Here is a 24,589-nt window from a genome sequence, read left to right as displayed (position 1 = left end):
CAGATTTCTAGTGCAAAGCTCTCCTTTTTCCTGACTGCATCAACTGAGCTAATAAAAAAATTTCCACACCACTTTCTATCAGTCTTTTTTCACTTTACCCTACTTCCTCAGTTACAGCTCTGAATTAGGAAACAGATTTACTGAAGCTGAGAAAAAAGATGAAGTGGTAGAAATATTTTTGTTTTTCTTTGAGAGGAGAAACGCATTACTATTATTCCTGGGTAATTATTCCTTCAGAAGAAATAACTGCAATTATATATCTATAAACAACTGCAAATTAACAGCATTTAAAGGCAAATAGAGCACTTAAAGTAAAAATGAGTATTGAAATAATCAAAAAGACACTCTCTCAAACTCCAAACCCCATGGAGGAACACTCCAACAACAGAAAAAACCCAAGCAAACAAGACATGAAAGCCACTAAAATACAAGCCTAGAAACAGAGCAGTTTAGCACTACTTAACGTCTCATAATAGTTGTCTCTTGGCACAAAAATAACAAGTTTAAGGCTTTGGAAATGAATGGAACAACACAACTTGTTGGGTTGTGTTTCAAAAGCCACCATATTGGACTGGTGAGAGGTCTGACATATTACTGATCCAGTCAGAGGTAAATGACTGGACCAAATGCAGTTAGGACAGTCAGGTATGCACAATGCAATTTACTTCCTACCACTGGGTTTTAAAAGAATTCAAGTATTTTATTATATCCTTTCAGCAAAAATTACGTTATTCTAGGAGACAAAAAAAATCTCATAGATATACACAAATATTACTGTACAATATAAAAATTTCATGTTTATGGTAACAGATTTCGCCTGGCACCAAAAATGAGAAAAGGAGGTATCTATTGTGATTTACAAATTGTGGTCTTTGGAATTTTACAGCACTGGAATTTTAAAAAAGCAGGCGCGCGCACACACACACACACACAGGTCCTGGACCACACAAATACTTCCAGAAACTTTGTCTCTCCAAGTAACTAGTATGAAAATATTGTGGGTTTTTGTATTTTTGTTATTCACCAGTAACTGGTCAGCATCACACACAAAGTATTTTGTTAGTCTATATACATTCTATTTTCTACATCAATAGCTATTTTTGCTGCAAACAATATTCATCTTCATCCACATTTTAACAGTGTGTCAAAACAAAAAACCCCACACATACTACCCCATAGACCCATTCTTTTCAAATCAGACCTCTCTAGGGGCTCTGCCTTCAGATGAAATCAGCAACTGTAATTTGCAGAAAATGTTCTTAAAAATAGAACACCAAAATAAAGGACTACAACAACTACATACAGAACTTCTAGTGAGATTAAACAAACCACTATTACTCAAAACAACTGCTACGAGCAATGTAGTTCAAAAAAAGAAAGAGCAGGAAAGTCCCGCACACCAAGTCAAATCAAGATCACAGACTTTCACCCAGACTTGAACTTACAGTCTTGGACAATTTAGTAAGGTCCCTGTAAAATTTCCTCTCACTAGTAGACAAAAAACAGGAAGTGGAGATAACTACATTATACTGACTTTTAAAGCAGCAGCTGCAAAAACTTTGGTAATAAGTTTATCCTTAGCATGCTGACATATGGATATGAAATTATTAATAATGAAGGAACACAAGATGTTATGAACTGTACCAGCTTTTATGGGTTGTTATACATTTCATTCTGAATTTTAGCACAGGAAGAAATATTGTGGCTTGAAAATATACTATTCAGCATGATTTCTGATCTCAGCTATAATTTACGGATTACTCAAAATACAGCGTATTAGGATGCATTTTAAAACCAGAATGTGCAGATTAAAACCAGGACACTGACCTACTGATACACTAGAGCCCTAAGCAATGTAAGGATAGGCTGTAAGCAAGCAGGTCTTTGCTCACCTTTAGTCAAACTACAAAGCATCGTAATAATGGTATGTAAAACAGTCCTTCCTAGTTTAAAGAATTTTACAAGCACCTAACATATCTCTTCTTAGCTCATTCGGAGTAATAACCTGGCCATCATTTTCACTCATACTACCCTTTTTACTGAAGATGTAGTTTTACATCCAAAATCTTCACTGCTGTCAGAAACCACACATTCCTACCCCTTCTCTCTGCCTACATTAGTGCCTGTTCAGCTGCACAATTGCTCAGTACATTTTTTTTCTCTGGTTTGTTTTTTTTAACTGGTTCAGGCTCATCAGCAAGCATAAACCAGTAGCAAATTTGATAGTGAAATCAAGTACAAGGCAGGTAGAAAAAAAAAAAAAAAAGGTATGTATTATTCCCTTGTTGCTGTTTAACCTCTGCCATTAGTTGGCCACCTCTTGATTTTGGACTACTCACACTTTCTGTAAGCAGGCTCAATTAACCTACAACCCACATGCCACTTGTGATTTCGAGAGAATTTATTTTGCTTGCAGCTTGTATCTGGTGGCCTTTCTTTCCTAGGGACAACTTCAGAATGACAAATAAAATTCAGTTGTCACTTCCAGGCAGCAGCTTCATCACTTGGCTAGTGGCAGCCCTACTGTGACTCCCTTAAGTCACCTGGAAAAAGGGACATGGCAGTAAGTGTTGCTGCCAACCCCAAACAATATCTCTAAGCAGTAACTACATCCCTTACTACTGTCAATTTGCTCTTCCAAAATATGACAACAGTGTTGCAGCAGCCTCTTTTTGCTTCTCACAGCTCCATTCAGCTTCCATCACAAAAACTGAAGAACAGAGTATACCTGCTCCAATACACAGTACACTAGTTCTGTGCATATGCTCTGTACCCAAGGCCTCCTCAAAAACTTCATACTCACTGCCCAAGTATGACTGTTTTCATTACAATGCCAGGAGGAGCTCAGATGTAGTCTCACCAACAAAAACCTGCATCTCATTCATTCCTGTCTAATTAAAACTTTGTAGATGACTGCTCAGTCATATTCAATAAAATCCTCTAAATCAATTTTACCTACTATATTACAACAGAAACACTATATTCTTAAATGTGAAACAGCTATGCATTTAGCAAGTGAAAATGTGACAGTTTTGATGAGGTTACTGAAGTCATGTAGACTCTCCCTGGAATCCATATTTGGAATGGATCTCCCTCAGTTTGATTATACCAAACTTCTGCCAAATGAATAAAAATGCTTGATGGATTTTCTTCTTTAAAGAGAAAATTAGGGTGAATAAATCAATACATGGTTGAAACTTCAAAGAACAGTGATACCAAACATACTTGTTCTCAACAGAGAAGATGGAGTCTTCTTGCAGAAAAATCAGAATGAAGTTGTTCAGGACACCGTGTGTTATAGCTCACAGATTCCAATTCCAAACAAAACCAAGTAGCAAAACCAGAGCCAAACACAAACCTCTTCTACTGCACAAGAGCCTCTAAAGTAGAAGAAAAAGTGCACAGTGAAAAGTTTGTCTAAACCTAGATACTCCTATTTTCAAGGCAGCACAGGATCATCCACCATCTAGCTGCAACGCTTTAGTCTGTCTGTTATTACCATCCAACTACAAGTGGAAAGAGAGGAAATTCTGCACACTGCAAAAGGCAGGTTGTGTAGTTAACAGCAGCAAGCAGACTGCTCCCAGATTATACTGCATCAAAAAGCAGCCCCAACAGTGTACCTGGTTCCACACAATTGCAATATTCTCACAAAGTAGTCCTGCAAACAACATAAAGAGGGAATTGATACCATCATCTCTACCACCAGTTTCCAAGAAAGTAAGATTTTACTTTTGATCTCTGAACAATACTCTAAGAGACATATGCATCGCTCAGTCTTAATTTGTTTTATCCCCATCCCTTTATGCCTCAGGGGGACTGGTACAATACTATTTAGGAGTAACAATTGTAGAGCAGGTCCTTATTATTCCCAGAAATCCTGTGCCTGAGTAACCATACAGCAAACAAACCACAGGGTATCTGGAAATCAAATCACTCAGCTTGTACAGTTAAGACTTTTCTAACAACTTGTAATCTGGTCAACTATTCCTTGCACTGCTATCCTGTCTAAAGACAGGAATCACTTTCAGCTGCACATTACACAAATGCAGAAATATTCCTAAAGAACCTACAGTTTAAATAAAATCAAAGGACAATGAGGTAGCACACAAAAAAATACAGAAGAATTGCATACTCAAAATAAAACTACTTTTCTGCAGTCACAAATAAATTACTGGCCTAAAGGTTCAGGCAGTTTTTCACACAGTCAAAACAGTACATCTTGTCAAACCCTAAACTCCCAATACAAGACATAAAAAGACACAAGAAACTGTTTATTTATTTTGGAAGAAGTCTTTCAGAAATTCAAGCCGAGGCAGATATTAGGAAAAGTGTCTGCCCTCCTTTACAGCAAGTATTGTGCATAATCATATAGCAGATCAAAAACAAATCTGGTAATAAAATCTCACTCCTCTCAAGTCCCTCTCCTATGTTAATCCTGGTCCATTCCTTCTACATAATTCCATATGTGTAATTGTGCAGAATGATAGCTTTTGGCAAAGTCACTTGCACTGTAAAATGGAAAAAGTGAAATACTTTAAAGAAAAAGCAAACTGAATTCAAGTATCATATAACTTAAAACTACCTCCTTTTCTATACTTCACCACCACATGAAAACAGGAAACATTGCTCTACCATTTCTCATTCCTTTTCCTCAGCAGTATTAAACATTTTATGAGCACAGATGGTCCAAAAGGAACACTGTGTTGCGCCATAAACTGCAGAAACATATATTCTCCAGACACATATAAAACAGAGCACAAATGACAGCAGTATTGAAGACAGTTAAAATTATGTTTTAAACAGTCATTTTAAACTAAAACAAAGTTGTGCCTTCCGAGGATAATTTTAAACAACCGTACAAAAAGACAAAATCATCTAACTTTGCCACTCTAATAGCATTTAACAGTTGAATTGACTCCCTTTCATCAAAAGTATTTTTTGCTCAGTACTGTGGAGCGGAAGGATAATTGAAATATAAACAATCTGCCAACAGAAACTGGGTTCATGAAGTTTTAGCAAGGGCAAAGAAAGAATGCTGCTCTATAAGTCCTCTTTAACCATTTTGGTTTCTCATGTAAACAACCACCCAATTTTTAATTCATTCCAAATCACACTTTATAAACAGCCATGTTGGCATGTATGTGAAATTCTGACACTTATTTTTTAAGCCAGTATTTGTAAGAAAACAAAGGGTAACACAATAATATTTAACTAAAAACCCCAAAGCTATAGACTCAGTTGTGGGCACGAAAGTACTGCTAAGTATAACTTGGCAGGAAATCTTAACATCAGAGAATGGTTTGAGTTGGAATGGACCTTAAAAATCACCTAGTTCCAAATCACCTGCCAGAGGCAGGGACACCTTCCATTAGGCCAGCTTGCAAGAGCAACCTGGTCTTGAACACAGGAGGGAGGGGGCATCGCAACTTCTCTGAGTAACCTGCTCCAGTGCCTCACCACACTCATTTCACAAACTATTTGTTACTTAAACTGATGAACCACACTGAACAAGGTTAGATTTTTATACCAAAATACAGTGAGTTTGAAAGCAAACATTCTAATACAGCTAAGTTCACCATTTAATGAGGACATGAACACCAACATGAACTTTGGTGCAGGGGAAGCAAAACATCTTGAAGAGAACAAGCATTGTCTTTTATTAGAAGAAAGTTAGTTAGTTTTGGAAGTAATCTCCTTCACTTAGGAAACAAATTAACTGCTGTTTTCCATGGCTTAAAACAAAGTTAGGGCTACTCAAAGATTCTTTGTTTCATACAGAGAATAAAGTCAGCAAATTCTGCAATATCTACCTTATTCTAAATATTTATGCTTCTGTGGATTATGTTCACAGTATGATTAGCATAAGACACTTGTATCTTTTCATCTTATTGAGTTGATCAGAGACAACTCAGTTTCTCTAAGAAGCTAATAAATTATCTTAATAAAATTCTGCAGGTTCAAAAGCCCCATGTCTTCTAATCAGTCACATACTGTTTTAACTTTCATGCTGCTCCCTAGAGAAATATAAAAACTTCAGGGGAAAAAAGGCATAAAAGCTACTCATATGGAAGAGAGAAGCAAAGGAACAAAGCAAGTAGCAGTCCTAGACTGAAAGGAGAATTACATTATTACATAAACCTCAAGCTTTCACAGCAAGCAGATGGCCAGGAGTTCAGTGTGATTATGTAGAAATAAAAAGATGCTTCTATTAGCAGCTGGGGAGGGTATTCAAGTTCACACACACACAAACACAAGATACACTTGAAACTTGAGTGACAAGACACTATACATAAACATCAGCAGCTTAACAGGAAAGGACCCATACTTTCCACTAAATTCTTACCACTAGAAATGGTTTGAACCACATCTGGCTAGCAAAATTCTGTAACTCAGCTCCAAAATGTTTTCCTCTGATAAGGTTAACTTCTCATTAAAGAAATATGTGTTTAATGTGGCATAACATAGAAGAGATTTCTCTTTTTAGAAAACTTCAAAATGGAAAATTTTGTTTGTGAGACGTTCTCTAAGCTTTGCAGGTAAGTTTTTCTTATTCTAGATTTAAACGACTTGCAAAGATAATTCAATTACTGTTTCTATAACACTCGTATTAAACATACCTTTTAATAGCAAAGTATAAAAATGAATTTTGCATCTCAGCAGCTTACAGTCTAGACAAATTCATCTGAAAGTCTAATGTATTCCCATAGTTTTGGAAAAGTCAGCATACAGTGTTGTTACATATGTAACAAATCAACCATTTTTTCCAAACTATCTACATATTTGTTACCAATTGAAAGACAACTGGTATCTAAGCAACTTTTCTTCAGAAATCTTTCATTTTGAAGTGTGTTTAGCTCTCCATAAACTAATATTTTCAAATATCAGAACAGCAATAGCAAAGGTGCAAAGAAGCTATCTATGTGGAAACAGAATAAAACAGAAACAAGAATGAGGCCAAATGGGAGAAAACAACAATTTGAATATTCCCTCTGTGCCAAAAACAGCACTTCAATCAAGGGACACTTTACTGCAGGAAGCTGAGACAATGCAATTAAACACACTTAACCAAAGACAGCAGAAAAGGCACTGCAGATGTCAAGTAATTTGTGCATATAAACAGATTTTGAGAAGAGAAGAAAAAACTTAATCTAAAACCAAATATACATTTAGCTAAACGTCTGGCTTTCTAAAGTAAATGAAAACGTTGGAGATAAAGTTTACAGAGCACAATGTGTAAGTGATTGTAAAGCACTGAAACTAAAAAATTATGAAAATTGACTGTGACAGATTTAATTGCTTTCATTTAAAAATATCAAGTAAATTTTTAGTTTTTAAATGGAGCATGTGGCATCTAAAGGGGGAAAAATATTACCTGTGGAACTTGTGGGCTTCTTGACTTTTCTAGCATAGAAAATAAAAGCATTGGAGAGAAAAAGAAAATTAATTTTGTTTGATTAATAATCAAGCTGTCCTTCTCGGTTTCTAGCAGTCACTTTTGATCTGGCTGGCTAGTTCCAACCAAACCTGGCAGAGAAAAAGTATGTTTTGGTCACAGCTCTGTGCAGGAAAAGGGAAAATAGGGCACTGCTACATAGTGCCCCATGGAGACAGAAGCTTCAGTGACTGTTCAGTCATCAGTATGGCTTTCAAGTAGCTTGGCCAGCATACCATAACTGATCCAAACCTTGTGGTGCCTCTTGCTCTGGCATCATTTATAATGCCTAGGATGAAACCAGGCTTACCATTAAGTTACACGAAAGAAAACAAATCAAAAAAGGAGATCAGGCATCATACTTCACTTTCTGAGAAACAGCTTATGCTTTACTAATGTCCACACATAACAAAAAACAAAAACATTAGTCAAGCAAAAACTGAAAATCACACCCCACTTTCACAGGTTTCATTCACTGGCTAAGATGGTACCATTCAATCAGTAAGTTTAATATTTTTTTTTCATCTCAAAAGATGTATTAAGTTTAATTTACTACAACTTATTTAAATTTTACACTGAGGATGGAAATTGCTACTTTCCAAGGAGCATCTGTATCCTGTTCCTGGACTCAGTACAAGTGCTTTCTCACTAGTAATGACTCTATCCTCACAGCGTCCTCTCAGTAAACAGCTCTGTTGTTCCATTTTACAAACTGAAAATAGAGGTGTAGAGACATTACTGAACAATGACCATCAGTTTTGATGCAATTAAGGTCAACTGTTTTCCAAATACTTCAGACCAGACAAGAGCTACTTCGGTTTGAAACAGATCCCCTTGAGTTGGTGAAAACTATGAGTGCTAGTCACTTTTGCAGGTCAAATTCTACAACCTCATATCATGAAATATGATATCTATATGATATGGAATATGCATAATTATAAACAGATTTTATAACACCAACAGAAAGAACAGCACTGAAATCCTTTGAATTCCACCACAATGTGGTAGTACAGGGTTTCCCCAAATTTAACTCTACTTGAACCCATTTTCTTTTTAAGAAATGGGGGAGGGAAAATGCCCAAAAAACAACAGTCAGTGATAAGCAGCTATTTATGTGTAGTAATGCATTCCAATGATGAATTACTCCAAAAAGAACACACCCGTTATTTGAAGTCTGAACTTGCTTAATTCCCCTTCCAACCACAGAACTGTGGTACACCTGTGTCAGCTGAAGAGAAGCTTTTATCAAGTACCTCTTTGCCAAGTAGGTGCATATTGACTAATGAAGAAGCCCTTAAAATTTCCTTAGCTAAGCTAAACAAAGTAAGCACCTTATGTCTTCATTACTAAGACCACTCTCCCACAGTCATTTTCAAGACTGTTCTCTGGCAGCTGATTTTTCACCATCCTCCCTGGACTGTGAGCACCAGATGTAGTGCTCCAGTAAAACTTATAGCTGATACCTCCCAATCGTCAATTCACTTGCTTAACTATTCAAAAGTTTTCACCAGACCTTTAGCTACAGCCCGAACAATTGACTTCAAGTTCAAATTCAAATCCTATCATTCATCAACTCCAAACTTGCTGCCCAACTTAGTATTTAATTGCACTGATTCTGCTATGAAGTTATGCGTCCAATTTATTAATTATCAAAATCACTTTGTGGGCTTATTAATGTTCTTAGTCCCAAATTTATTACTTTCTAGGTAGGTAAAAACATTTGAAATAATTCCAGCACAGTTATTTACTATAAGAACTTCTGAGACTGTTGCAATGTAGGCAACAGCGGACTGCTTTGTGGTATGTGCAACACTTGCAGATGCATAACACTCTGACGCTGGATTTTGCACTTTAGTCGTACACAGCCTTGCTTAGGGATTCGTGTTTGCAAGAGTGCAAATCTCTAGCCAAGGCCCTCCTACAATTCTCAGCTAATAGGACTTATATTTTATTTTGTAACATAAAATTTAGCAAATCTTTAAAATACTCCAGAATCAACCAACAAGCAATGTTTATTAAAGATGATGATAAATGAAAATAGAGTTGGGTTTTCATTGGATAAATTGATAAACCTAATCAATAAGTGCTTAAAAAATATGCAAGCTTTCCATCTGTGTATTTACATGCCATTATACAGCTCTATAAAGATTTTATTTAAAAGGTAAGACCTTTCAGGGACCAGTTCAAAAAGACACAGGCTGTGACCACAGCACAAGTTCTTGCCCAAAATTCCAGAACTCTTTACCAAAGCGTTCACAGTCAAAAATAGTAACAGACCAGAACATCAGATACTGCAGACATCTTAAAGCAAATGTGTCAGCTCTAACATAATAGAAACCTTTAGATGCTCAAGGTTGATTTTCTTCTTATATAGGGAAAATTAGGATCACAGGCTACTCCACACTGTCCAATTTTAAAACTTTTGTGCATATCAACACTGTCACTTTGACTAAGCAGGATCGAAGCCTGAACTGTCAGACATTCAAATCTAGCTCAGCTTCACCATTTCAGTGAAGGTGGAGAGAGGGGCAGGAGCTGTCTAAAGGAGAAGAAAACAGAGAAATAGAGAAAAATAGTATCTTCTCATAAAATTTCTCCCCTTTTTCAAAGGGCTGCATAATATTATCTCAAAACATCAGAGTGCACATACTTACACACAATTTCCTCCTGGCTTTTTAAAGCACTGTAAACATTATTAATTGCACTGACTAGGACGCTATCTTTTGTTCCTGAACTTTAAAGGCACTTACACAGGGTTTAATCTTCTCCATCAAAAGTCTTTAGAAGTCACATGGCAGAAGGAAATCTACTCCTCTTAAATTATATCAGCCAGTTCCACACCTCCTATTTCTGGTGTCACAGTTTCTGTGACCTGAGGAGTGTCAGAGTGAAAAGGCCCCACCAGTCTTACTCACATTCTTACCTTAGTGTCTCTCTTACACTGGAGTGATGAGTAGGTAGGTTACCCATACCAGGAAATACTTTCAAGAATTGAGTTTCAGTGGCACCTTTTGATATGATCCTTCATGCATGAACACACACACAAGAACATTTACATAGCCTAAAGCAGTTTTCAATCAGTTCTACCCAGTCCCTGCCCCCTGGGTGTCCATGTCTTCCTTTTTATTTCATGGGCAAATCCACAAACAAGGATAAATGAGCATACATTATCAGCCACAAAAAGAATTTAAGGTGTTCCAGAGTATTAGGCCTTTTGAGATTCTATTAACTTGAGTAAAGGGGACAGACACAAAAAAAGATCTTCAATTAGCCAGAGTATGGACTAGTTAAGAGTGACACTGCAATAGAAAGGAACCATCAGGTTTAAACAATATATAATGGCAACAAAATGAAATAGATAATATTCAAGAAAAACAAGCAAACAAACAAAAACCAAAGCACTGAAACAGCTGGAGAATCTTGTCCCTTTTTGAAGTCCTAAATTTAAAAAAAGAAACAACAAAACAAACAAACAAAACCGCACACACACAAAGCAACAAGCAAAACAGCTACTCTTCTTCCACTTCCCAACTATTTTTCAACTGGTATCTGCTTGAAGATCTCTGCTAGAATAATTTTCTGGTTTTCATCTTCCTGTCATTTTCATTCTTTTTCAATTTTATGACTTCATACTCTAAGGCAAAAACTTAAGCAAGGAGGAAGAACTTACTGGTATTGAGAACTCCTCTGCCAAATACTTCAACACTGATGCTCCTCTAGTCAAAAAGTTACTTCTCTCTGCCAGATTGCCTTGAAGTTTTGTGTCAAACTCTTTTCTGACAACTGAAGCAACAGAGTCAATTATTATGAGTTTAACTTTTTTTGAAATAATTTCTTCTTCCAAAGACATAATCCTAAAAAAAGAAAAAAAGAAAAAAAGAAAGTCAATGATAGCACTATTTACACAATAGAACCATTTTATAACTTTGTTTAAATAAAAGGAATCCTTTAATTAGCTGAAAGTCAGCCCCTCTTTTTCCCTCCTCACACACCACCTCCATTAACATCCAAATCTACATGTATTGAAGATTTGGAAAGGAATCTGAGGCTCACTGGACCACATAACCCAAGGCAGAATCTCCAAAAGAGAGGATCTGGAAGAATCTCTAGTTAGCAAGACTACGCCGTACCACCCCTGAATGGCAGATGGCAAGTAAAGTGGACACGGAAACTATGCCTTTTAGCTCACAGTAGATGCATCCCACGGTCATCTCCAGATTCTCTGGTGTCTATGTACGCAGGTCAAATCCATTTTCGTATGCCTCCAAACCTCATTTGTTAATAAGGATGGATGCCACCCAGAGGGATCTGGACAAACTTGAGAAGTGGGCCTGTGAGAACCTAACGAAGTTAAACAAGTTGAAGTGCAAGGAGCTGCGCCTGGATCAGGGTGGTCCCAGAGACAAGTACAGACTGGAAGAAAGTGTAATTGAGAGCAGCTCTGCAGAGCAGGACTTGGAGGTCTGTGGACACAAAGCTGGGCATGAGCTAGCAGCATGCACTTGCAGCACAGAAGGCCAACCATATCCTGGGTTGAAGCAAGAGGTGTGGCCAGCAGGTCAAGGAAGGTGACTCTCGCCCCCTACTCTGCTCTCATGAGACCCCACCTACAGTTCTACATTCAGCTCTGGGGTTCTCACAAGAAAGACATGGACCAGAGGAAGTCCTCCACAGAAGGGTCACAATGATGCTCAAAGGGCCAGAGCACATCGCCTACAAAGACAGGCTGAGAGAGCTGGGCCTTCTTCAGCCTGGACAGAAGGCGGCTCCAGAGAGGCTTCACTGCAGCCTTCCAGTACTCAAAGGAGGCTTATTTATAAGATGCGGAGTGACTTTTTACATGAGTAGATAGTCACAGACAAGGGGAAAAACTAAGAGAAGAGAGATTTAGATTAGCTATTAGTAAGAAGTTCTTTCCTCAGAGGGTAGTGAGGCACTGGCACAGGTTGCCCAGAAAAGCTGTGGATGGCCCATGCCTGGAACTGTTCAAGGCCAGACTGGACAGGACCCTGCGCAATCTGATCTACTGGGTGGTGTTCCTGACCATGGTAGGGGGGTTGGAACTAGATGATATTTAAGGTAGCTTCCAAGACATGCCATGTTTCTACAATATGCTAGTAGCTGTTCTCCAACAAAGATGCACTAGAAGATAAAATTATTCTTAGAAGAATTCTCCCACCAACATAAAACACTGAATACGATGCTAAAATACAACTTAATTTTCATTGCAAAATATGTTCAAAAATTTACATAAGGTAACAGCATGACAATACAACACTGCCAACAACAGGATTCAAGCTGATGACTGTTAAAAAATTCCTTCTTCCCACTGCTGGAAGGGTTCCTGTCTTCCTGGAAGGAAACTGGGCTTTGGAGGAACAAGATCCTCTTTCATGGACAATACAGTTCTTATACTATGGTCCCTCCACAATCCAAGAGACAACCTGTCTCATAAACACTCCCCTTTAAAGGCTTACAGGGATCAGATCACGTAGAAATTGTCTTTCAGAAATTAAAAAACATCAACCAGATTAGTCACATGCTATGAAATGAAAAGAGCAATGTCAATCTTTCTGCAGTGCTACTTTGCTGGAGACCATGCTGTTATCCACATGAAAAGGCCTCAAATAAATTTATTACTCTTCATAAAACTTTGATATAAAACAAATATTGTTATAAACAATCAAGTCAAAGTGTTGTTGTATTTTTATTTTAAACTCTGGGAAAGAATACCTCTTCAGTACACTGCAACAGGTCAGCTCTCGATAGAGGTGAATGCTACGGGTCATGCAGAACACTTTTTCATCTGAGTCAAAATAAGTAGGGAATCTGTTTCCTGCTATCTCAATCAACCTTTTAAAAAAAAAAAGAAAAAGGCAAAACTAGAAGGTATATCACAGCAAAACGAATAATGTAGGATAATAAGTCATCAAATATTCATGAAAAAAACACAGCAAACCTCTGAACCATAAGCAGATACGAAGTAATACTGGAAAACTTTTTAAAAGGAAAAGCATACATTTCCATCTGAGTAATACCATATATGTTTTAATAGACAAATATACTCATCCTTAGTAATAATGTTATTTTCACCACATTTCATTTCTATGTAATACTGTATTTTCAGCAGTTTCATTTTCATGTTCACCTGATTTCCTTTTCTTTAGCATTCACTTCTAAACAAGTCTTAACTCACTCATTGGGTCCTACCCTTTTTTACTATTTACATTTCAGGGATCTGAAATGAAACCTAAGTGCTATGTAAGGGGGGAAGCACCATACTATGCAGAGCCATCGCTTCAAGCTTTTTTCTCTGACATATTACACTTCAGACTTCTGTGAAATTAAGTTGATAAAAAACAGGGTTAGAAATCCAACTTTCTCATCCATAACTTCAAATGAATAAACAATGCAAACAGGTTTGCTTTGATACTCCAGATTCAGGCCATGGCTATAATTACTAAATCATCTGAAATATCTAAGTTCTTTCAAAGAATATTTTTCTGCCCATTTTTCTACACAAACAAGCATGTGACTACTGTACTTCTTGTGCTCCCCCAGATCCGTAAGAACTTTTGAACTTGCTCATTCCAAACAACAGGGACAAAGGAATAGAATTTCTAAAAATATTAAATCCTATTGTTTAGAAAAGTTGGTAGTTAAGTACAGTAAATTAGAGCTACCTTTAATGAAACACTGCAGGATTATTTCAAGTTAATCACTCAACATGGGGAAGAGTGGCAACCAACACATGCGTACATCTGTTCTCTCAAGCAAATACAGCACACAGTGTCTCCTGTCCATTCAGAACACACTGTAAGTGCACAGCTGAGCAGTTTTGGTCACATGGGCCAAGCAGCAGATATCAGAAAAAAACAGAGATGCTGTAGAGGGAAGGTAATATAAGGATATAGGAGAAATGCGAGCTCACTCAGGAGGAAAACAGAAGTGCAGGAGGACACAGGGTCCCACTCAACAGAAGTGGGAAAGAAATCTGAAGGAAAAGTAGCTATGTTAGTCCCACTGTTCACCAAAGAAATCTCCATTTCCTTTGTCGTCAAAATGATGGGTCTTTACATTCTCAAAACCTTCCTATTAACTCCACAAACTAAACTGTAAAGAAAGATTTCAGACACAAGACTGATAATAACATTTATAAATTAAAGAGCATGCCATCCACCTTGCCATACCCGAAACTGTAATCTGCAACAGGATCAAATTAAGAAGCAAACCATTCTATTACATTAATTTCAACATCTATGGAATAACTGCATATACAAGAGGAATGGTTAATAACTACCACAGGTATCTAAAAATACATCATTATTGCTCAGAAAATAATTGAAGGTTCCAAGACAAAAGGTGCTAAGAAGCTGTGTGTATTTTAGATTTTTGCATCTTACCTTTCAGCACTGAATGCAGACTCTGTGTCAATGTATATAACCGCCCCATCTAGTCCTCCCATGCTTACAGGCAGCGTAGCCAGAACACTCAGCATAATACAAAATTGAGTTTTGCCACAACCTGGTGGGCTAGTTATCTGGAAGAAAAAAAGATTAGTAACATAACATTCATTTTACATAATTGTACTTTTATCTTCAACCCATCAGACCTCCAATTTTGCTCCTTCAGCTATCACAGGAGGAGACAGACATGAATAGATAGAATGCAACCCACAAAGAGCAACTTAGAGATGCAGTCAGACTCATGAAGAACTAACAGCTTTTTAGATCCAGCATTATGCTTGCACTTTATTTTTTTGACATCATTATTACCTTTCAAATTTGCAGTCCTCTACTCTCTCCCTCACCCACAAGATCTTCCCTAGAGACACCTAGTTCCCTTTCATCTTTGTGCTACCTTCCAAAATAGAGAAGAATCAGAAGATTCACAGTTGACACTGAAGTGTCACCAATGGCCTTTAGAGCTGAAAACAAAGTCCAGAGCTAATGAGCTCACAGATGTAAATGACTGCTTAGGAATCATCATTTCTTTGGTTAAACCAGGTCTCCCTTGGAAATCCTGTAAAGACTGAATGTTCAGTATGATCCACATATATACATAAAATAGATTTTATCTGCCCCAGAGACTACACTCTGCTATGCAGTATGTGTTTTTTCATTGGTGTTAACTCCTATTACCATATTTCAATGCCAACACCATTAAGTGATCCAGAGCAGCTTGCCAATTCTAAGCTCTCACCTGTGCTCACTGAAAGCCCCCTGTGGCTAAGGTTCCAGTACGATTTTGATTGAACAGAAAAACCACAAGGATCCAAAGAACACATTGTTTGATGAGATCATCAGTTTCTGAGAACAATATTTTTCTACAGTCTGCTGTTCTTTATCCACTGTAGATTTTGCAGAGATTGTAAATGAATGCTGGGCTCTGTGTTCAAATTGTAAGTTCATTACTGCTATAATGGGTCTTTAAATACAATCCCACATTGTCACTGCTTCTGGGAAGGGAGATGATGAAATCTTAAATACTAAGAGGGCGAAAAAACAGCTGAGAGACTTTAGGCACTAGAAACAGAGCGATGGGTTCATTCTGATGCTAGTAGGTAAAAGCAAGCCTCTCTAGGGAAATTAAACTCCAAAATGAAGCATACCTCCTCAAATCACCTAGAACTACCAAAAAGAAACCTTAAAACAGACAGACACTCAAAAATCAAACTGATATTTGCGACTACACACACAAGAGTTTGGTTTTAAGCACAGACACCCTTTCACCACTAGGTATTACAGTATTGCTATGGTTTTAAGTAGCAGAAGCATGAGTTGAAACACAGAAAATTTACAGGGAAGGACCACATTAGCTACAGCCATCAGTTGGTTAAAATCCCTTTAACCACCTTTGTCTTTAAGCAAGGCCTGAAAGCCAAGCCATATCAATCAATCTACTTGAAGCCTTGATGCAAGAGAAGCTTTAGATGATTTTTGTTTAGAAGCACACATTGCATTTAGAGAATTAGAGATCAGAGATGAGTCACATTAATGCAATTATCTGTCCTTCAGCCAGTGCATTTAAATTACAGAATATCATATCAACAATGGCTGCTACATTTTAATATGAACCCAAAGCATATATAAAAAATGGAGAGCAAATACACATTCCTTAGACTGTGATAGCCAAGGAATCTCACCAGCTGTTTCTAATTAAAAAGAAGACTTGAAATGAATGAGGGGAAGGCATCGATCCAAGTGTTAAATTAAAATGCTTAGATAACTGTGAGGATATCCTGTAAAAATGTTTGTAATTTCAGCCTTGCCTGGGAGGTGCACTGGAATCAATGTTTCAGTGGCTGATGCAGGAACTAATTCAGCAGAGTTGCTATAAAAATGTCTGAGGATATGAGCATCATATCACAGAGGGAACTCTGCACTACAAGCTAGTATAGGGAAGCAAGCCAATTGAGCAGGAGAGCATTTCTATTCCCAAAGACAGCAATACTTCATCTTTCATCAGCATTCCTTTAAAGGGCATTGAAACAGACTTTTAAATAATCCACAGTAAACAGTTTTTAAAAACTACATTTTATTGTAGTTACCACGGGTTCGGCAAGTGTTTTTGAACATCAGTATCCTAGTTAAAATTCTTCCAATATAATTTAAATTGAATGTCAGCAAAAAGTTTGCTTCATTTGTTTTACTCTAAATTTGCTCTGAAAAAAAAAAAAACACCCAAATAGAAATGTGAAGACTACAACAGTTTTTAATTTATCTCTGCCTAATAAAACATACTTTTATTTTTCAATAAGCTATATATTATTTTCTCCAGCACACCTGGAGGGTTTGGATGAAGTCACAAGGAGCTAATTCTTCTTCACCTACCAGGAGATTAAATTCTTCAATATTCACAAAGTAATGACTTTAATTTTCCTCATACAAGTTGGCCAAAAGCTCTGACATTTGACCACAGAATTTCAGTTATGATTTAATTTTTCACTTAAAACCTAATAGTTGTTTGGGGAAAAAATGGTCTGAAACAGTGTAACACAAATCAAATCCCTCTGGCACTCAAAACTCAAGCAGTTTTGGCAGTAGAAGATACCACCACAAATCTTAATCTTGTGGTTCATGTACTCAAATTCCAAGTTTCCAGCCACCATTACTGCTGGGCAAAGCAATAGGAAGACAATGATTTAGCCACACTAGTTAGGAAGTAAATTCTGCACCAGCATACTTTTGAACAGAACTTCCCACATTTAGTACCTAAAAAGCAAATAAAAAGCAATACACATTTAAATTTTTTTTAGACACCTCTAATATCTTGAGTTACTCATTTAATTCTTGGAGTCTACCTAGTCCTCCCTGTGGTATTTCTGACTAAATAGTTATATATCAGTATTGGCAACCAAGCCTAAGGCACAGGTGCTGGCAGTTCTTGTACAAACATCCACATCGCTGTCTGTCAGTGAGATCCCCCACTGAAGACAACTGCGCCAGGCAGGTCTCATTCTTCACCAAAATATGTTAGAATACAAAAAACTTAACATTAACAATGTGTTTTTTTCAGAAGAAGACTTAAAGTGCAACACCTTTCCTGGTGCAGAGCTTTTCATTTATAATCAGATAAAAGTTCAGCCTATCTTTGAATACATTAATTCCCCCCCACTAACTTTAAATACAATGATAGAGAGCATGACCATCGTTAAACTAGAGCCTAGCAAGTTTCCCAGATTTCTTCATATCTAAAGAGATAAGTATTTTAAGAAACACTGAGGTGAAAATATTAAAATTGGATATTGTGAAAATCAACCAGGCCACAAAGTAGTAGGAAATACACAGCACTGGAAAATTAAGCATTCACATTAACTTCTTGTAGAGCATTATTTTATATCATCTCAGGAAAATTATATTTGACATCCATAGTTTAAGATCAACTGCTTGGTGAGCTTACTTTAAAATAAAATTTAAAAAAAAGGAAAAAATTAAAAAACACTAACACAAAACCTAGAAGTCACGGGTTAGCTAAGCTCCCCTAAACTCCCAGTGTGTCAACCACTGCTTTTCTCAGATCTCCCTCTGGAGCAATGCCAAGAACGTGGCAATTACCAAGCCTGAATTCTATTATGCTCTAGAGCCGTTCAACATGGTCTTCTGGCAAGAACATATCAGATACACTGCACTGATTGCTGAATGATAGCTCCAATTCAGCATTAAAAACAAAGACAAATATTCATAACAGCAGCCTCATAAAATAACTGTGTGGCTCTGTGGACCCAAAATCACATCAACTTGGTTTTTAAGCAGAAAAAAAATATTCCATATTGAGTACTCCAAATATTTGGGCACCACTCATGAGCCAGTCAGTCCTATCACAGAAAAGACACATCTCTATTCTATTTTTTTCTCTCCTACTTGCACAGCAGTGCCCCTGCATTTCAACTAAAGCACTATTCAGACGTTTAAGCAACATAAGCATGTGAACAGCCATTCAGGAAAAAAAAGATTAGTAGACCACATGGAAATCCTGGAAATGCACATCCTAGCTGAAAGTGAGCATCATTTCTTTTCAAACATGGACTATGCTATTTCATCAGTTCACTGGATGAACAATAACAAATAAGAAAAGACATCAAAGTACACCTAGTGTAGTCACTGCTTTGCTCATAAAAATGTTTTCGGGAACCAAAAACTCATCTCCTGCTGAAGGCATTATCTTCAACAGCAGTATAGTAACAATCTCAGGATCATGCCCACCACACCACTACATACATACATCTTTCTTCTTCAATTAAACAGAATTTAGCAAGCTGTTTCTCCCAGAATTTAAAGACTTCCAGTGTTGATCTTAAGTTCTTTTGAACCAAATTTCTTATAGTAAATTGACAACAAAGTTAGGCCTAGATATGAGAGATCAATACGTTCTTAATCAATATGTGTTCTTAAACATTTTTATGATGACCTGAATGGTGTATATTCCTGTACATCATATACAAAAAGAAAGACTCAAAATCTTTAAAAACTAATATCCCTTCATTACATAAGAGTTTACTAGAGCAGAAACTGTTTAGTCTAAACCCAGTGTTGCTTAACACTATTATGTTTAAAGTCACTACCAGATTTCATAAGTCATTTCTACCTGAGACCAAAATCAATCTAGCTTGATTATAAGGTGTGGAAAAAACGTATTTTCTTCAAAGTAAGATTTTCATAACTTCTGACTTTTAGTCATCTACAAAGAAAAGCACTTGTTAAGGACTGTTAAGGAAAAAAAAAAAGAAAAGGATTTGTTAAGGGAAAGAATTGTTTCAGAGCATGACTCACAACACTTAGGTCTTCTAGAGGGCACAGCTGACTTCAGAACTTTAAGACAGAAGTATGGCCACAGTGCATAAAAATGTCCATCTAGCTCTGGATTTGTCACTAACAAGAACCTACAACAGATAGCTAGGATAATAACCTAGGAACAGGGCACACAAATAACGATACTCTCTCCAATATATAAGTTTCTCCAACTTCATTTGTAGGTCAGCAAATTTCTAAGCCAAAGATTGCATCTTTGTATTTTTATAATGCTCTGTGGCTCCTATGAGCATCTACACAAACCCCACCTTTCCAGAGTATGGAAACTATGCACATTATTATCACTTTCTGTAAGGCTATAGAGAAATCCACATACTAGAACAATTTAATTTTAAATTAAATTTAAAGAAAAAAAGTAGCATTATCCAAAGTCTAGAGAGTGACAATTATAGGTAGAGATATGTAATCTGTAGTTCTGCAATGCATGTGCATATAATACAGACCTTAATGACAGCCTTTTTTAAAGTGCATTATGTATTTATTGTATAAATTACATCGATATATAAAAGCTCTGGAAAGTCATTTCCATGCCTATACACGTCACACTTGTGTGCTAATTGCTTATTCTACCTTTGTAGAAACTAATGACTTGTTAAAAGTCAGAGTCAGTATTAAAATGGCAGATTCCTGATTCAACACCTTGTGCTGTGACCATGAAACTGCAAGTTTCCCACCGCAAAATCCAGCCAACAAATCTCCCAAATTTCCTGTGAAAATTTTCACTTTTTTAAAGGATGAAGTGAAGGACGGCAGTAATTTTAATTCCTTTATCCTCTTATTCACCTAACATACTAGGAACATCACCAAAAAACAAAAAAGCAGCCTCTACAAACTAAAAAAAGAAGCACTTCTCATCCAAAAATTTGGGGTATTTTGTGTTTAAAGCATCTGACAGAAGACAATCCAACCTATCTGTGATTTTTCATTTCTAGGTGGAATGTTCAATGAAATAACATATATTAAACAAGTTACCTCTGTGAGGGACCCACAAGGCACTCCACCATGCAAGACTCTATCCAAACTATGCAGCGTGGTAGATAAAAAGGCTGAAGAGGGACAGACAGACTTCTTTAATTTCATTTCATAAGCCTACAGAAGGAGGGGGGGGGAACAAAAGAAAACAAACAAATCAGAAAATGCCTTTTTTAAATGGCAATAGGAAACTTGTATTTGCTTTCATCAACCTGGTATGCCTTAACATTTGCCAATGAGCAAAGTACTCCTATCTTCAGCGATAGTCTGCTTAGTTCATCACACTTACATCCCATTTATATCTGAATGAGTAAATTTTAAAGTCTTTTTTATTTCCCTCATCACAATATTAAATAATAAGCCTTTAATAACAAAGTGACAGAAGTTTTCTCTGCTGCTATTCAACAAGTCTTGCTTTTAACCCCAAAAATTCAAATTCTAAATAAGTAAATAGTATATGTATGGTTAGTGACCAATACAAACCCTCACATGAAATCTAAAAAACAAAAATCCCCTAACGTTGATTACCCATTTGAAACTACATGGGTTGAAGGAAAGTTTTGCTAAAGAGCCCCAAGACTTTGAATAAGCCTGTGTTGGTACTCTAACCATTCATAATTTTCCACCTGCCAAGAAAAAATCCAGCAACTGCCTTGCAGCTAATGTGTTTCCTTCTTGCACTCCCCCTAGTTGGACTACCTGTAAGGCACACTACAGCTCATTAGGAAAAAATCTTCAAGAAATTATTTTCAGGATCACTTCACCTCTCAGTACCACTTTTATATCTAAAACCAATTCATACTGAAATCCTTAGTCCTTGTCTGTATTAAACAACTTTTTTTTTTTTTTTAAGTTGCAGGATCCAAACTAGATACCCTTTTTACATGCTGGATTGGAAGAGAGGATAACATATTTCCCTACTGCACTCAGAACAAGCCTGAACAATCTCTTGAGGCTATAATACCTAATAAATGTAACTGCATCAAACTAAAGTGCATCAGAGATTTAAATTTAAAAACAAAAATATTACTTCATTGTGCAATAAAACCAAGATATTCCAAGCCTCCCAGCTAAAAACATGAGTGGCAATGTTCAGGTTCTTCCCAGATATTGTATCAAAAACAGTATCACCACAAGCATACTTACTGTCTGCATTTTGGGAGCACAAGCTCGGCTGACTTTACAAAGAAGCTTCTGCACCTCATAGTAGCTCTGTCCCGTCACTTTCATCAGCTCCAAGAGTGAAAGACATAAAAAGTCCTGAAAGACAACAAAGCAGTTCAGAGAGCTCAATCCAGGCTGGGGAGTAAACTGATGCAATCTATAGACAGCTGGTACACATTCCACAGGTTCACCAACTCTGCTGCCTTATACACTATTATGCTGTATCTCTCCTACCTTCTTCTCAAACAGTATACTAAAAGAAATTGTATCCATATTTTAAAAGACATGGAATAAGAGGATCAACCATTTAAGATCTGTGTGATGGAACTGCAACAAGATAACACCTTTTTGCCCACCTGAAACACATTAAAAACACATTTTAGTCCTTCAAGTTGCAGTGCTAGGCAGAGATCCTGTATATATGATGCAAGCGGCTGAAATGCATAGGGCCTCTTGGCTCATGGACAGCTTCTTGTCCACCAGGGCCCCCAGGTCCTCCTCTGCAGAGCTGTTTCCAGAGCTCCCCTACCTCCACAGGGATAATACATCCATAAAGGTTTAAATGTTTTAGTTAGGCATCTATCATTTTAAAGCTCTACTTTTACAAGGCAGCAGGCCAGATGGTGTCTGAAATGCCCCTTACTTTACAGAAAGTAAAGCTTCCTGTTTAATTACAAAAAAGTGAACATGACATGCATTAAAACAACACACACAAAAAACCCACCACTAAAATAAAAACTAACCAAAAAAAAAAAAAAAACCACCCCCTGCAAACAAAATAACGCTTTCACCTGACAGGTAGTGATCTGACAGCGACTCAGCCTTTCACACAGCTCCTGAGACAATTGTGCTCTTCTGAGTTTCTTAGCAGCCATGCTCCCCAACCTACAGAGCAAACAAAAAAAAAATATTGAAAGATTATTTGAATATGACTCTGCAATTCCACTCACTCCTTGCAAAAGAACAGGCAAGGGTGCACACATGTGCATATATACACACATATATACAAATGATATAATGTGACATAGTCTTCCCCTGTAGGTCTGAGTCACATTAAATTATATTACCACTCTGAGAGTACTTTCGTTAAATTACATCTCCTCAGATTTGACCATGTATGAGATCATGCCAATCAGAACAGCAGAGTCAGAAATGTTTATAAGGCAGATGTTTCTGGGATGTAAGAAAGCTGGAAATCACTCAGCCGTGAGCTGAACAAGAACTCCTGACGCTATACAGCACTGGAAAGAAATAAGCTATCTTTGGATGCCTAAACATGAATTGTGGAGTAATCACAGTAAGTATTTAGCCCTAGAACACATACTCAGTTCTGGTGACCCAGGATTCGTGACAGGTGCCGAAAGAACAGAAAGAAGACACTAGAAAGCCTGAAGGGCTGGAAACACACTTAAATATGCAAGAGTCAAGGTGATCAAACTAATCAAATCCACTTCATAGCATTCTAGGTACAGCTTACAAACCAAATTCACTCAATAAAGAATTCTTTAATTTAGCCAACAGTGCAAAAGAAGCCAGAGGCCGAAGCTGAGCATATGAAGAAGATAATTATAACATAAACGCTATTTATTTTAAAAAATGAACAAAAATACCACTGCACCAAGACAGTAATAATTGTGGCATAGTGTGATTGAGACCTAAGCAAACTGTATTTCTGAGACTCCTGCTTAAAGAGTATCTGATTATCTCACATAAACCTTAAGACTATTTTATGTAGCAGGTAAGATTATACTGCAGCTATGGGTCCTTCTTCCCCTCAGCTATGTACCTTTGTTCCCTTTTTTTTTATCATTCCATTCTATGGAACAAAACCCCACGGGATGGTGTTTGGCCAGAACAACCCAAAACACACGTATACGTAATGTTCGAGCACATTGCTGTTTCACACGTACTCTTTAGGCAACATTCCTAATTTTAATTTATACAGACATTCAGGCAAGACAAAACGTTTTATGACGCAGTAAGTGCAAAATCTGCAGATATGCCATGATGCAAAACTATTACAGCTTCGCAGATGCACAGGCCTCCACATCTTTACAAGAAGACAAACTTAATTACCCCCTCTACGAAAATCGCTCCTTCAACAGGAGGAAACCCAACCGGCCGCCCAGCCCAGCGGGCCCGGCTCCCGCCCGCCCCATCGGCTGGGACCCCGGGATGCGCCTGCAGCCGGAGACCCAGCCCAACTCTCTCTCGCCCCGGGCAGCACCGCGAGCACCAGAAACCCCGCTCCCGCCGCACACCAGCCTCACCCCCGCGGCTCGGGGGCGTCCCGCTGGGCCAGGCCGCGCCAAGGCGTACCAAACCCGCCCGCCCGCCTCGGGCGCGGCGCGGGCCCCGCGCACCTGAGAACTTTTTCAAAGGTTCCCCGCGGCGGGCGCGAAGAGGCGGGGCCGCCGGGCCAGGCCCACGCTCTCGATTGGCTGAGCTCCCGCCAACCCCCGCGCAGCGCTGGCGGCAGGCGGCGCGCGAGGCATGCCGGGAGCGGTAGTTTCGGGAGTGGACGGGAAGGCGGGAGCCTGCGCCTGTGATGGCGGCGGCTCTGGGCGGGCAGCTCCTCTTGGACCCGCTCCTCGCGGGGCAGGAGCGGCCCAAGGGGTGTTCAGTGCTCATTCCGCTCGTGAAAGGGAGCGCCTCTTCCGAGGCGAGAGCCTCGCACGGCGCTTCCGTGCTCTACCGTAGAAATTCC

At 38.0% G+C, this 24,589-nt stretch overlaps 1 protein-coding gene across 4 annotated transcripts in view; it reads right to left on the bottom strand.

The window, feature by feature from the left end:
- Positions 1 to 24,299, bottom strand: part of RAD51B (RAD51 paralog B) — a 29,493-nt gene extending 5,194 nt beyond the window's left edge. Inside the window, exons 1-7 of one of the 4 annotated variants that reach the window (XM_027894044.1) lie at positions 24,246 to 24,299; positions 22,674 to 22,767; positions 21,865 to 21,978; positions 20,719 to 20,835; positions 14,839 to 14,975; positions 13,169 to 13,288; positions 11,106 to 11,289 (exon numbers count right to left, since the gene is read on the bottom strand). In XM_027894044.1, coding sequence (XP_027749845.1) covers positions 11,106 to 11,289; positions 13,169 to 13,288; positions 14,839 to 14,975; positions 20,719 to 20,835; positions 21,865 to 21,978; positions 22,674 to 22,757 — 756 coding nt within the window. In that variant the 5' untranslated portion in view covers positions 22,758 to 22,767; positions 24,246 to 24,299. Of the gene's footprint in view, positions 1 to 11,105; positions 11,290 to 13,168; positions 13,289 to 14,838; positions 14,976 to 20,718; positions 20,836 to 21,864; positions 21,979 to 22,673; positions 22,768 to 23,829; positions 24,003 to 24,245 lie in introns of those variants that run through there. The other 3 variants (XM_027894042.1, XM_027894043.1, XM_027894041.1) reach the window with 3 other exon arrangements.
- Between the last annotated feature and the right edge of the window lie 290 nt (positions 24,300 to 24,589).

The sequence above is a fragment of the Empidonax traillii genome, unplaced genomic scaffold (genome assembly GCF_003031625.1).
Source record: "Empidonax traillii isolate 1590-97213 ecotype Southwest subspecies unplaced genomic scaffold, ASM303162v1 scaffold415:size763157, whole genome shotgun sequence".
Classification (NCBI taxonomy): domain Eukaryota; kingdom Metazoa; phylum Chordata; class Aves; order Passeriformes; family Tyrannidae; genus Empidonax; species Empidonax traillii.
This window is presented reverse-complemented; position numbering and strand designations above follow the sequence as displayed.